Consider the following 14,904-nt stretch of genomic DNA (forward strand, 5'->3'; position numbering starts at 1 on the left):
GCTGCAATGTAAATGTTATATGTATCCACATTATATGATGTTTTAAAGGTTTGTGTATTATCAAATACTAATTAGTAAACTATGTTAAAAGCCATGCTCAGCTAACTCCACAATGTATTCAAAGGTCTTGTGGTGGCAACAGCAGAAAGACAAGGACTGAGCACTCCCAAGACTCGAAGGAAAATTAAAATCTGAGAAGTGAGAATTACTTAATGTTACACTGCAATAAAGCGTACCAAAGATGACCTAAGAAAAAAAAGAAGAAAAAAAGAAAAAGGAAAAAAGAAAGAAAAAAAGAATCATTGAACTTGAACCTAGAATAAATTCTGAACAGTAAAATATATTTACACTAAATATTCTTTACCACTTTTCTCTTCTACGCAGTAAAAATACAAGGAACAAAGTAACTTACAGATATTGCTGGAGAAAGAGTGATGTTCCCTATAGATACTTTTAATTCATCCAAGGAAGGCATGGTATATTGAGAGCTATTATTTGGCTGGACAGGTTTTATTTCTACATGGAACCTCCTGGGTTCATCATCTTCAGAGTCAGAATCACTGGATGAGTAGAAATGGTTCTCTTTGGTATGTTTTTCTCAGTTAAGGTAGAAATACTTCAAATTCATCCGCTTAATCAATTTCATAATTACACTCTACAAAATGCTCATATTAAGTGAACGACACAGATAAACAATGCTGCCTAACCTCTTTGTGCGCTTATACAGACACTTCAAATATATCCACTGTCCAAAATTCACAACTCGGATTTAAAACTTAGGTTTTATATTCCATTCATCCTCATAAAGGTATTCTGTTCCAAAAGGCACTATGTCATATAACTGAACAACTGCATATTTGAAGGCATCAGGATAAATTAAAGATTCTACAGTAGCAACACTTCTGCATGTTAAATTTACCATTTGTAAGACTCAACCAGGGATTCTAACATATGTATGAAAAATGTAGAAATCCTTTCAAACCAAGTGAAGGAAAGCCCTAGCCTTTTTAATGCCCTTTAGTGAAATGCCCATGGTACCTGTACCAAGCGTTAACAGTAGAGGAAGCAGCAGCAGTGGCAGCCACCATAACTTGCCCCTTTTGGAGAGTGGCACTGAAAATTTTGCAAGAAAGGATGCCAATTGCACAGAAGGCTGCACAGTAAACTGAACAACGTCAGCTGCTTAAAGCACTGTCATCCTTGGCAAAAAAGGAATCACAACAACAACTCGGCCCTCAAAATAAGCAAAATATACAGATGAATTTAGCTCTGCGTTCTCCTCTGGCACAAGAGCTGCACTGAACAAAAGCTCTGAAAGGCCTATGCTAAATCTTAAAAGATAAATTTGTTTTGACAAGAAAGAATTTGAAAATTTTCCTCTACTTAAACATAAAAGTTTCATACCACCTCAGGGGAACCTACGTATTCTATACCTTGCTTCTGTTATTTTCACCTGGAAATATGCCACCCATTTGAATTAGATCTCTTCAAACTATTCCCTGACAAATATTAAAACCTAAACCCTAAAGACATTCCAAATCCATTTCAACTGAAAGAATCCCTGAGCCATAGTGAGGAAAAAGTCAAATGTCTTCATCTTACAGCCTATCTGTCCCCCAGAATGGATCACATCTAGAAAAGAAAGTTTCAAAGACAAGTAATTTTTCATTTCATCGAAAGATATCTTGTCTTGAAAGTTATCACCGAGTTTCAAGATCAATTTCCTACAAATCAGGCAGCTCTTGTGAAGTGCTTTTCCAACACTTAAGACTGGACTTACTAAGATAGACTGCCAATATGGTAAAATAATGTCCTCCATCAAATCATCTCAAGAGTTCCCATCAACAGAATAAATATCCAGTCTTAGAGGCTAAGGGAGAAAAAGAGGAAGGGAACTGCTGACTTCCTGAATCTGGTCAGATTTTCAGAAGCTGAAGTAGTACCTGGCTGACAGGGACTGTAAAACCTCAATGATTTGCATTGACTGTATGGACTTTTCTATTGTTTCACAACAAAAAACATAATGTAGAAAAGGATGTCCAGATGAGTCACTTGCAAAGCATGAATGTTGTTCACTCCCTTCTCCCTTTCATAAATATATGCAAAGCATGAAATAATGCCCCTCTCAGAACTGGATAAAAGTCTTTCACTTTTCTATCAATTTTGTAAATAGGAGATAACACAAACTGCTTTTATCAGTACCGGAATCTTCACTGAGGGCAAGAGAGGCGTATTCGGCAAAGTTGATGAAAACAGGGAAGCTATGGACTGGCCCACTTTAAGGTGCTGTGAACTGCTTAAATGTTTTCACAATTTAAGGTAATTGCAAAATGTAAGTTTACCTTTTATCTGCAGTACCCAGAGAATTCAGTGAATACATTTCCAAAAATGAGCTATCTTGCTAATATATTAGGCTTGCTTAGATCTACAGCGATTATTCCCAGCTCTTGAGTAGAGCTTCCCTCTGTTTCTGATGGGAGGAAAAAAAGAGGACAAGAATTTTTTTCTTCAAAGGAAGAGCAGAGAAAAATCACAAGCCTCCATAAAAAAACCTCATGACAAAAATATATTCAAATATTCAAAAAGACAATAAAAGCTAGAAACACCAATTAGAAACAGCATATGGTGTAATGACTTCATTAAGTAACAGAAATTCTAGTTCTAGATCACTGGAGCTCCCAGTCTTTTTAATGGTGTTATAAAAATGTGGGAGGGTGCAGGTATAGAACAGATAATGACTCTGTATGCTTAAAAAAAGTTTACAAACTTTACATTACAAACTCTCTGAGAGCTTTTCAAGGAGAAAGATCTGCATGGTCACCTTAAAGCTTTTGTTCAGGCTTTTTTTGTTTTATTTTGGTTTTTTACTATCAGACAAAAACCATCCTCTTAAAAGTTGCCAAGACATCTGATCTAATCGTTAACATTTGCACACACACGAAATCTGAGATAGACAAAATTTTGTACATTTTGCAGAAGCTATGAACATAAGAATACAAGGTTGCAATATAAGTATGAATGTCATTCATCTTCCATTACTTAACACTTCAATCAGTACTTCCTCTCTCAACGGAACTCTGGTAACATCAAATAACTTGGCACAACAATAGTGAAAAGGATATCCTGTGTTGCTTCTGGTTTAATGCTGTATCCTTCATCATCTACATCAGGAATGTTCTAAAAACAACAACAAATATTATGATATTGATTATGCCAGCTCATGAAAGTCATCGTTATTCACCATTAATTACTACAGTTATCTCATGTTATGATCTGTAGTTCAGAAGTAGCATGACAAAATACCTCAGGAACAGAATACAACAAAACAACCTCCAAATTTCCTATGAAAACTGGCAAGTTTGAATGCATCTGCTTTACTGGTACCTTATCAAAAAGGTCAGAAACCACCAGACACATTTTAGCTTTACTATTGAGTGTTAAATAAGCCTACAATTCTTTTCGCCCCAAATATTTTCCCAATTTGTATTTCTAATTCCCTCAGCTAAGTCACTGGAGGCTCTGATAGTGCAGGAGCAAAACCTTTCCTAAGTACTAGTCAGTACTTTAATATGTGAGTAAAAGCATTCTAGGTTACACAGGTTACAACTTCCTCTCCCCCCTTGAAAAGGCAGGAAGCCTGCACTGCATTGTTGCATTAGCACAGAATATCCACATTAATTAAAAGTCATGGGTGAAATACAAGTGCTCAAAATCAGGTTCCAAAGTTTTCCTTTACACATCTCCAGCACCATCCTGAATTTTCAAAACTAATAAGTATCTGGGAAATTCAGACTAGTTCAATTTTTTAGTTCTTGCATGCAATTAAATATGAATTGAAAAGAATTATGTTAAAATAATTTAGAACGTTTAGCTAAGCACTTTGTTTCATAAAAAAGCTTTGAGGCAGAAAGAAGCAAGTCTCTAATATAATAATCTAAATTTTAAAAATATGCAAAAACCCCACACTCGTGTATGCTATATATAAAGGGATAAACTTGGATACACAGATACTTTCCCCATTCAGAACAGAAAAGCCCACTCATGACTTTGTATGCATAGTTAGTCTATGTGAACTGCTCAGATGCCTCAGTAACTTTATTACAAAAACCCACAATCCAAGTGCCTTCAAAATGTAGTGATTTCACCAGTTAAAATTTCTTATAAAAATGACAAGATTCAAATAAAAAAAGTGATTTATTCTAGTGTAACAATCAGTTTATTCTACTAGAAAGTAGGTACTGGGAGGCAGTTTGACTAATAGAGATACATACAGTGTGGCCAAAATACACCTTGCTGTTATAAGGCATGAGATACAACAAAATGCCTTACACTGGAGACTTCAAGTGGACTAGCAAGGAACCACTTGACTTCACCTAAAATTTGAAGCCAAATTTAAAGAGATATTCACCTTGAATAGCTTTTGAATTACAGAGGAAGATAAACATAAAAGGAATAGAGGGACAACTACATTTTTACAGGTATCACAAATGGGATGTCTGATATTTTACTAAGAAAGATTCACCTCTGTATAGCTCTCTAAATCTAGCACTTCTGAATGAAATGGAATAAATTTAAACATAGACCAAACTTTGTGCTAAAAAGAATAAGACATACAATCCTGTACAGGGGATGTAATACCGTACCCAATTAAATAGCAGATCAAACTAAGGCCAAAAAAATATTCTTTAAGCTCAAACCTTAAAATATGGAACATATAGATGCAATTTCTTGAAATACTTGTAAGATCTGGACTTCACTGCTATTTGATTAAAAAAAAAAATAAAAAAGAACTGAACAACAACAACAAAAAAGTAATAGGAGTAGGATCACACGGTCCAGTACCTTAGCTCTACTTGCTCAAATCAGGGTTCTTAGCTACGCTTGACCTCAGGCCGACCTTGTTTATATACCAAAAAACACTAATGAAACTTGACATCAAAGTAAACAGAACAAAAACATACAGCTAGAGGGTAGATACATTTTCCTACAATACTACAACTTCTGAATTCTGAAATTATTTTAGTTGTCATACTAGGCAATTTTCAATAGATCAGGATCATTCATGGTTAAGATGAATTGAAAAACAACAAAAATCTTTACAACATTCTTTACAACAATCTTCATACAACATTTAGTTTTTCTTCCAGCTGGGCCATATATGTAAAGGACACTATTACTGGGAACACACAGCATGCAAAACATAGCTGGCAAATCTGACTATTTTGATATAAAATTGTGAAAGAACTTAGTCTGCAGACGTTATTTTCATTGCATTATTTTTAATTTACTGAATAACCTCTAGGATAAAGTAAATCCTAGAAAGTACTAAAATCTTAAACTTCTTAAAGTATTAAATTTCTTTCTTAATATTTTAATGTTAATTATTTCTGATCTTGCAAAGACATTTAAATCATCTATTCCTCAGCAAAGGCACTTCACCATGTAGCCTGTATTCATAACTTCAGACTAAAAGTCAAAGTTGATACATACATAACAGAGATGGATGCTTTGCAGCTTAAGTTCTGAACACAGGAACTGAAAAATTCCTTACTTCTTTTTCAGCAGGCCTACATTACCACTTTTTTCTAACACTGTGCAGAAAACTTAATTTGTCCTTCTTTTTTTTTCCCATTTCTAATATTTAAATATAAGTAATTTAAAACATCTGATTCTACACAGCATATATAGAGTCTGAAATCATCTGCTTTGTATTTCCAGTTTTTTCAATGATTCAGATTCATAGATACATAATGTACCTTTGTATTAACAAAGATGAACTGTGTCACATACAAGCAAAATGGTACCTGAAAATCTAACTTACAAGTTAAGTAGTAATTTCAAAATATTGTTTTCGATATTTCGAACAGCTGAACAGGTGAACAGTTCTGCTTTCTGAAGCATTAGAATTTTATTCACTAATCCACATTTTGTAACAGTGGTAGAAGACACAGCATTTTGAGAGATACATATTCACAAATCTGATATTAATGAAGGCATTTACATGACTAATTCTTACTCCCTTCTCCACACTCCTACAGTTACAGAACTATATGTTATGTCACGGATAACAGTGCATCTTTTAAGAATCAGGCACACAACACAGACAAGACCTGATTTGCCTACCATGCTGATCAGCGGAAAAAAACACGACCTTCACGTATACATTTGTCATTTTTGAACTTTAACACAGAGGAAGATGATCTTTGCAAACTTTGGGTTTCTGTAAGAAGTAGTTATTAATATGATAGGGAGCTAGACCACCCCTACATCCCCACCAAACACATTATTTGTGTGTATATAGCTCAATGCAGATGTGAATTGAACTTTGCGGAAGTAACTGGAAAGGTGGGCTTCTTTGACAGAAGGTTTCACATTCTCAGAGGTTCTGTTAAGCAATTAAACATATAGGTATAAAACCCATAGAGTTTTCCCTGTGTTTGCAGATGTAATACACACATTACTAATTAAGGTGTTATATAGTTTTAAATATACATTAAAAATTTAGAGATTATAACTCTGTCTTTGCATTAGTATGTTCTACGAACTTTCTGAGGTGAACAGTTTTTTAAAGAAATAAAATATAAGGACATAATAAACAGCAAAGTAAAACTGCCTAAACAAAAAGCATGAGGACTAAGCATTCTATCGCCAAAACTTATTTTTTGAGTTTTGGCCAATACTTTGTCTCAGTTTCCTTGCTCTGTTCCATCCATCATCCAAAAGCAATGGAAGAATCCACACCATTACCATGTCATTAGTTCCTCTGGGTGACATATAAAGGACAAGAGAGGAACATGTGGAGCATACTGCAGTCCAGCTACTTCATTTGGCCCTTCCTCAGCAAAGTTAGCACTGCTTACAAGTTGGGTCATCGGTCAAGAAGCAAAGAACCTTCACTACTCTTCAGCTTGATTTCTGTCTATTTTCTCTTCTGCGATATCTACAGTGGTTATGAGAGCTCCTTATCAAGTTTTCCTCAGGGCATGCTTCAAGATACAGTACAGCTGAACACCTCACTGTTTCTTTTTCTGCCTGATGAACTTTCTAACATTTTACTGACCTGGACTGACTTCCTGTAATCCTGATGAGGGCCTAAGTGAACTGAAAGTAAGCGGTTGAAGCTCATAGCCCAGAACAAGAGAAAAAAGACCCTCTCCACTTTTGACATATTTGAGATGTAAATTTGACTCAGGTATATCCTTAGTTTAAGACAGACGTACTACATATCTGTCTTAAACTAAGGATATACCTGAGTCAAATTTACGCAAGAAGAGAGTAGCCAGTCAGTTTCTTCCATTGCCAGAGATGCAGAGAGACAAACAGGTATTCAAAGTGCCCATGTTTTGTGCTGTGACTACAAAGCCTTGTACCCTGTATCAACAGCAGTTATTCAAAATGTGCCCGAGCTAAACATTGCAAAATGCAAATAAAGAAAAACATTTGAATTTCACTAAATAAAAGATTACACTTGTGTTCCACTAATTAGGGTTTGATGATTCCAAATTCAATCAGTCCCCAGGAATAAAAATGGTATATAACTCCATACAACCGTAATTATGCTACACTCATATGTAAAGAGGTTAATGAAAAGTTTTGGATGCATCAATATACTTGTTTGCATTCCAGTTTCATATGAAAAAAAGTTGTAGCATTATGTTCTGTGCATCTGTGGCTCCCTTCTTAACTACTTTTGAACTTACTGGACAATTTCAAATGGATTTGACAGACAGAACAGAGGACTCAAAGATAATTACATTACTACAGACTTCATGAAAATAGGCAGTCAAGTAGAAGAAGGAGATCTGCAAGTATTCCAACCAAGGGAAGGGTTGCAATTCAAATTCAGATCTTACTGGACTCAAGCGAAACCTTGTAAATGCTTACCCAAAAGAAAAGTTTCTACTAGAGCTCATATCTTCCTATAGACCATCCCCAGAGACATGGTAAATGCATGGGAAATGAGACAATTAGTTCTGCCTTTAGAAAAATTTTCTAGGTAATAAACAAATACAGGGCCAAACTTCAGTTGGTATCTCTTTCTAGTGTACACATAGTTAACTTTCTACTTTTCTTAATTATCAAGGCTTAGCTTAACGGAAGTTACGTGTATAGATTGCCATATAACACCACAGGAATTTTAAATCTCATGACATACTGTCATCTATATTTAAACAGAGACTGCTTATTGAAGTGGTTAACCTTTTTAATAAATACGAGTTCTCAGTTCACAGCTGCCTTCCTACTCATGAGCACATAAACGTAAAAGCACTCTGAGGTGCTTGTTTGCAAGGGGTGAAATGAAACTCACCTACAGTATGCTGCATCATTTTTCATAAGAATGACGGTAATGGCTTCTGCTATTAAAGCATTCTACCATTCAGAATAATACTGCTGCTTGTAAAAAGCAAGAAGAAATGATAGACCGAATTTTAAATTCCAAATGCAGTCATAAAATGTTGGGCATAAAAAAAAAAAAGAGAATGCAACGGAAGTATCAGTTTTGTTGTTGGACACTATGAAAGTTAGGCCTTTATTTTTAAACAAAATATAAATTACATCTAGACAGAACAATTAACTTAGACAATCATATGGTGTGCCTCATGCAGCCAGAAAAAACATCAGACATGTTTACAGTTGAATTTTTTGAACTAATTATTTTTAAAAAATGTAGAGACCAAAATAAGCAAAGAAGAAAATAAACATTGCAAGTCCAACCCAGTTGTGGTTCATTCCAGTGACGCAACCTGAACTGGCAAAAGATATTATTTCCATGAAAACCCTGATAATTATAGGGATAATTCTAAAATTACTTTAAATGTACCTAAGAAAATAAATTTGCTCTAAATAAAGATGACTTTGCACAGGATAAAATAACTGTCTTGATGATGCTTACGAGGCTGTTCTTACACACATAGTTCTATTATGTGGCAAAACTTGCTTTTCCTTATTTAGAAGAATGGTTCTACCAGATTTTTCAAATCAAGTTTCTCAAAATAAGTTTTAATATTAGGTACTAAAACTCCCAGATATTAAATGCAAAGAAGAAAATCCACAAAATAGGTGAACTTGGAAACTTAAATTGTTTACTATAATTGGCATCTAAATAAATGAACTGAAAACCAAATGAGCCTACAGAAAATCACTTAAATTATTCTGTAAATTATTTGCTACTATAGCTATAGGGAGCTGCAATCTCTGTTACATATAATTCAAGACAACATACATGTTTAAATAAAAAGAAAAGACTCAATTAAGGAGATAAAAAAGCATTAACATACACATTTAATTTGCAACTGTCACTTATTTGAATTTAATAAATAAAATTGTAAGATGTATCACAGATCAAACTGACAGCAATGAAAAATGGGCCATTAATAAAGTGCATCTAGAGATACTGCATTTAAAGTAATTTTTAAAAGTATATTCCTACACCCTATTGCCAGTGATAAAGCAGAACCCCATTGATATTAGAAGGATTTCTCAAAGGAAACAGTAGTAGGCAGAGGAATATGACGATGCAAAGTTTGGTTCACAATAAACTGAATTTTTTCTTACTTAGAATCTACTAGCCGAGCAATTTAAACTATTAAATTGAAAAACAAAGTAGCAAATACTTGCAGTAAAAACACCTTGTTTAAAACCTAAAATTGTTAGGAAATATAAATGTATTACTGACACATTTTTGCAAATACTGCTAAAGATTATGTACTGAGCAAAATTAACACTTCAACTATGTTATCAAAATATTAAATGCACTATCAGATAAATAATGCATTGCAGGGACTGTATATAAGTTAAGTTTCATCAGGTTGTAGTGCTTGACAATATTAGAATATGCATTTGTTTTGGAAATAAGTCTACTTACAACTGAGTCTGCATCTGGACACTCCCTATTAAAAAAAATACAGAAAATGTACAATTATAAAAGGCACAAATTATTTTATTCATACAGTTCTGGTACTTCCTTTAATATTTTCAATTAATTTGAAACATTGCCTTTGACCCTCTTGCCTCTCTGACTCTGTTAAAATTTCACTATAAATAATCCACATTCAACTGAATGAGATTTAAATAAAAGCTGAAAGATTATGCTGAAAGCACCAAAAAAGAAAAACTCAAAAGAAATCCTGAAAAAGCAAACTCACATCATAATGAACAAATAGAAAAAATAAATTTTAAAAAAAAAAAATCAAGGGAAGCCAGGAGTACCACGCTGTATTCTGGATGAACATATTTTAACAGTCAGGTCTCTGTGGTTGATGTGCACAATAAGTGTAAGTCACCAATCCTAATGAAATAGTCCACATGCAATTGCAAAACATTTTGGACAATAACCAGTTCCCAAAGAAACTACGACTATTCTTAGAGGAATTCAGAGCTTCCCTCTTTTGGAATTTCATTCTTAGTTCGTGTTTGTCAAAAGCTGCAGTCAAGCACTAGAAGATGTTGGAAAAAATAATAGAGTACCCTCCTAATAAGCACTTTAAAAAAAAGTCAGCAGCAGAAAGACAGTGATTGCAAGCACATTATTCACAAGTGTAATATTTTTCCACTATAACTTCGATTTAAGCAGTAGTATTTAAAAAAAAAAAAAAAAAAGAGAATGACACTGATTCTCTCTGATGTCTGCAAAAAGCAGAAGTAATTACATTTACAGAATGTCAGAATACTTGAGTAGCATACAAGTCCTCTCTAATATGCATCCTGACAAAGAAACCCGAAGTGCCAGTGTAACTGAACAACAGTGCTTTTATATAATCAAACTGAACATCCTAAACATGCACTTAAAGAAAAAAGAGGGAAAAAAATCAAATTTATCGAAATCTAAATAATCTTCTCTGACAGGCTAAATGGGTTAAACGTAAAAACTACACTGTCTTTAAAAACAGGTACAAAAACTTGCTAACATGGAAGCATTAATACGAAATTTAGTACAGCCTGTTAAGGAATTGACAGTGAGATGAAGGATCCCGTCTCCTCTGAAAGGCCTCACACTAAAGAAAACATATGTGACCAAGTTTCTAATTGACTTACGCCTTATCTCCCTCTGCTGGCTAAACTGAATTCATAGCAATAGAAAGAGCTATGTTAAAAGCTATTTTAGAGCTCAAAGAGACAAAGTATTAGACTTCCCTCAAGAGACATAACAAATAGATTTTCTGACATGTGGTTTTAAAAAGTGTCTGTACTCAAACAAGACAGCCTGAAGTCCATAAAAGTTAAGAAATGCAAAAGATGTGAGGCAAGCTACAATAAAAGTAATTCAGCCCATAATGAAGATTTTCAAAATTAGCGAGCTAATAGATCTCAAAATGTAATGGCAGATCTAGTGTCATTCAGAGGACCACCAACAGCACCTCCCAGGATCCATTCTCAAGATACAAAGGAAAACTCAATAGTTTGCAAATGCTGGTGAAGTGGAAAATGAGGACATCAGATTTTAGACAGATGTGCTTTTATGTCACTAGATGCATGCTCTTTCTTTTAAGATTAAAGAACTAGGTCATGCTTCTAGTATAAGGTAACATTTCAGCAAATGGGGATTCTGTCAGGGAATTTAAGGATTGTAGATAAAAACTAAAACAACCAAATCATGCGAGGCAGTGGTTAGAAAAAGAAGTGAAATCCTTAACTAACCTGTATAGCAATATGTAATAGAATACACTGTGCATGGTATTTCCCTGTGTAAAACCATTACTAGACACAACATCCAGTTTAAGTGTCAGCACTTTAAAAACTGTATTGATAAACTGAAAAGCCTGCAAACCGTGCGAGTTTTTCTAGATGTGGAAAGCCTGCCTGACACAAACTAAACAAGCTTACAGCCTTATTTAACAAGAGATTAAGAAAGGACTTGACCTCTATGTGCAGAGAAGTTTCTGATGGTAGTGTTATATCATATACAGCCTGTAACAGGATCATCAGCTGAAGATGAAATAAGGCAAAATTTAGACTAGCAATAAAATTTTTTAAAGAGGCCATAAATAACTATTGGAATATTTTACTTAAGCACATAGTGAATCCTCTGTTATTTATTTCTGATGTTCTAGTCCATGTAGAAGTTATGGATTAACACAAGAATCTCTGTAAAAGCCTAATGGCATGTGCCACATAGGAGGTCTATATCATGCCGTCATACTTCTTTCTTTCTGACCTCAGAATCTATTAATTTTTGTATTGTGTGTAAATATAGAAAGAAACAAAACAATATAAATCAAATTTCAGTCCAACTTGTTCAAAACAAGGCAAATGCTTTTCCCATTTCAGAGTAGCTGAGCTGATTTATATTTTCTGATGACATCATGGTGCCGCGAAAAACATTTTTTTTCTAGAAAGAGACCCTGATATTATCTTTCAACATTAAATAAAATGTCTTTAGGAAAAAGCAACTTTCAGAAAAGCATTCAGATACTACAATGGATAACAATACAAAGGTAGAAAGTGTTTCACATAGTGTAGAAGCAAGTTTTCAGCCTGTAGTGCCTAAGAAAATTTTCTTTCTGTTACAGGTCAAAGAAAAATGTATCTCCGAGTAAGGATACATTGCGTCATACACCTGGGAAGAGTTAATTTGGAGCTTCCAGGCCTTTACTGGCTCCAGAAAACTACTATTAAGAGCCCTAAATCTTTGCTGGGGCCAGATTACATTTCAACATCTCCCAAAGAATGGATGGAAGGAGATGCCTGGTTTGCAAGGAGGCTTATAATATACATGACATGAGGTTAGCTTGAGTAATAACCCATGCGGTGGCAAAATAATTATTTTGTTGGACAAGAAAAGCTGACAGTTACAGAATTCAATCATACAATAGTACACGATACTATCAAAATCACTACTTTGCAATTAAGTAAATGCAAGACACAAAAGACAAATGATGGAACATATTTTTTGCTCTTTGATATTGCAACAGTTTTGCATCACAAAAAGTGCAGTAAATAACTTTCCAGAGAGAATGGATTACTTCTTAAAAGGGCACTAAACCTGTTCAAAACACGAATATCATCAAATATTTATAAGATTTAAATTTAATTATTTTAAACGAAGCCTTCATCAGAAAAAAGAATTTTTGGTAACAAAATAATATTCTTAGATTACTGCTGACCAAAATCACACTATATACAACACTTCTCTCACCATTTACTCCAGCTTCATAAAAGTACAGAAGAGAGGGCGGGGGAAAGACTAAATCACAGAAAGAACAGAAATATAGCGGAATGACTTAAAACATGACCACCTCAGAGCCCTAAAGGCATAATGACAGAAAGAAGAAAAAGCATGGTTTAGAAGTGTATCACTATGAAAATTAAACACCAAAAGAAAAATAGCTGTAAGGCACTTTGTATGTGCAAATAATTAGCACCTGCAGATCTTAGGTGATTAATTTTTCAGCATTATGTTAAAAACTAAGGCTGGTAAAATATTTTTTAAAAGCATATATGCATACATGCAATTTATTGCCTCTGAGAATATTCCTGCATTGCTAAGTTTGTCAAATTGTAAGCTGTTTTCTGTTAAATCAAATACTTCTATTGAGAAAACACATCTAGAAATTATTAAAAAAATACATTGAAATATAGTGATCATAACTACTGATACATAGACTGCAACCAATCCATCTAAGAACTTTGATTCAAACTCACTTTCTGGAAAATTTTAACTCCTGGGAGACAGAGCACATGCAATGAATATGGCAAAGGGTATAGCTGGGACATCTGTCATGATTTAGAATGATGGTTGTTCAGAAATGAGTGTGCACATGATGTACTGAAAAAACATTCAAAGATTTTTCTGTCTTTCGATCCTGTACACAAAAGTTTTTCTAATAAAAGAATACTGAAGCTCCAATTCTGCAAACCCAGGCATCCAGTACTTTTTCCATGTACAGAGCTATTACTTCATCAGGAGTACACATGAGAATCACATTATCTACAATGTTCAAATGTAGAACAAGGGAGAACTACTTACCTATGCACAGGAAAGAATGAAACATGAGTAGACGACTATGAATACGTATATGTTATCTCCTTAAAATCCTTAGTTACAAAATCTTAAATAGCTGTGATGTTTTCGTATTCATAGCATTCCTCTGAACTTGTTATAAAACCATTTTTTGTTAAATATCAGCTAATGTTTATCCCCATACTTTTACTAGTTTTCATACAAGATACGGCTTCAAGATGGAAATATACTTACACGGATTCAGTATCTTTTTCTTTTTTCATTATTCCAGATAAACCAAAAGGCTTCCTCTTCCGTGGTTTTACCCCTATGGAACAAACACTTTTCATTTAAAGATCAAAGAGATAAGTACATATTTAGCAATGTCAAACACAGGTGCATACCAATGCCAACACATTTTAAATGCTGCCACAAGTGATGCAAAAATCTAACAGCGGAGATAGGTATGGAGCCAAACTAAGGGAACATTATTCCAATTTGTTGTTAAGTAACATCCGCATCAAAAAATTAAATTAAAATATGGTTCAACACACTAATAACATAAGTCCTTATAAAATTCATTTTCATTGTACATCCAACTCTCCAAGTTGAGTATGCAGACTGTCACTTTTTTTAATAGAAAATGGGTGTACCGCCAGTCTTGAAAAAAAGGAACTCTGCTCACAGAAACTCAACAGGAGCTATTGCTCCAGCCGATCCTGAATAGCCAATGCACTTGGATCAGAAACTGAACCCTGCCTCTTCCAGCTACTGGACTTCAACACCCTGTCGTTATTTCCCAGCATGTTCCCAGTAGCTGCAAGCCCCTGTCTCTCCTAACAAGTAGCATCTTGGTCCTGTAAAAAAAGAGAATGTTTCTTGGCTTTCCAGCTGATGCTGAGTTCATGATTTCCCAGTGCTGTAGCCAACCATGCCTACCCTCTGTCATTTCTTCCCTGTTTTTA

The 14,904-nt window shown here is 34.4% G+C and overlaps 1 protein-coding gene across 13 annotated transcripts in view; it reads right to left on the minus strand.

The window, feature by feature from the left end:
• FCHO2 (FCH and mu domain containing endocytic adaptor 2) overlaps positions 1-14,904 on the minus strand; it is a 96,846-nt gene that overhangs the window by 29,643 nt on the left and 52,299 nt on the right. For 12 of the 13 annotated variants that reach the window (XM_082336348.1, XM_082336351.1, XM_082336353.1 and 9 more), the window contains 4 exons: positions 14,195-14,267; positions 9,866-9,890; positions 3,120-3,177; positions 413-588 (listed from right to left, as the gene is read on the minus strand). In XM_082336348.1, the coding sequence (XP_082192474.1) occupies positions 413-588; positions 3,120-3,177; positions 9,866-9,890; positions 14,195-14,267 (332 nt within the window). Of the gene's footprint in view, positions 1-400; positions 589-3,119; positions 3,178-9,865; positions 9,891-14,194; positions 14,268-14,904 lie in introns of all 13 variants that reach the window. The other variant, XM_082336349.1, reaches the window with a different exon arrangement.

Source organism: Platalea leucorodia (assembly GCF_965183815.1).
Source record: "Platalea leucorodia genome assembly, chromosome: Z".
NCBI classification, from domain to species: Eukaryota; Metazoa; Chordata; class Aves; order Pelecaniformes; family Threskiornithidae; genus Platalea; species Platalea leucorodia.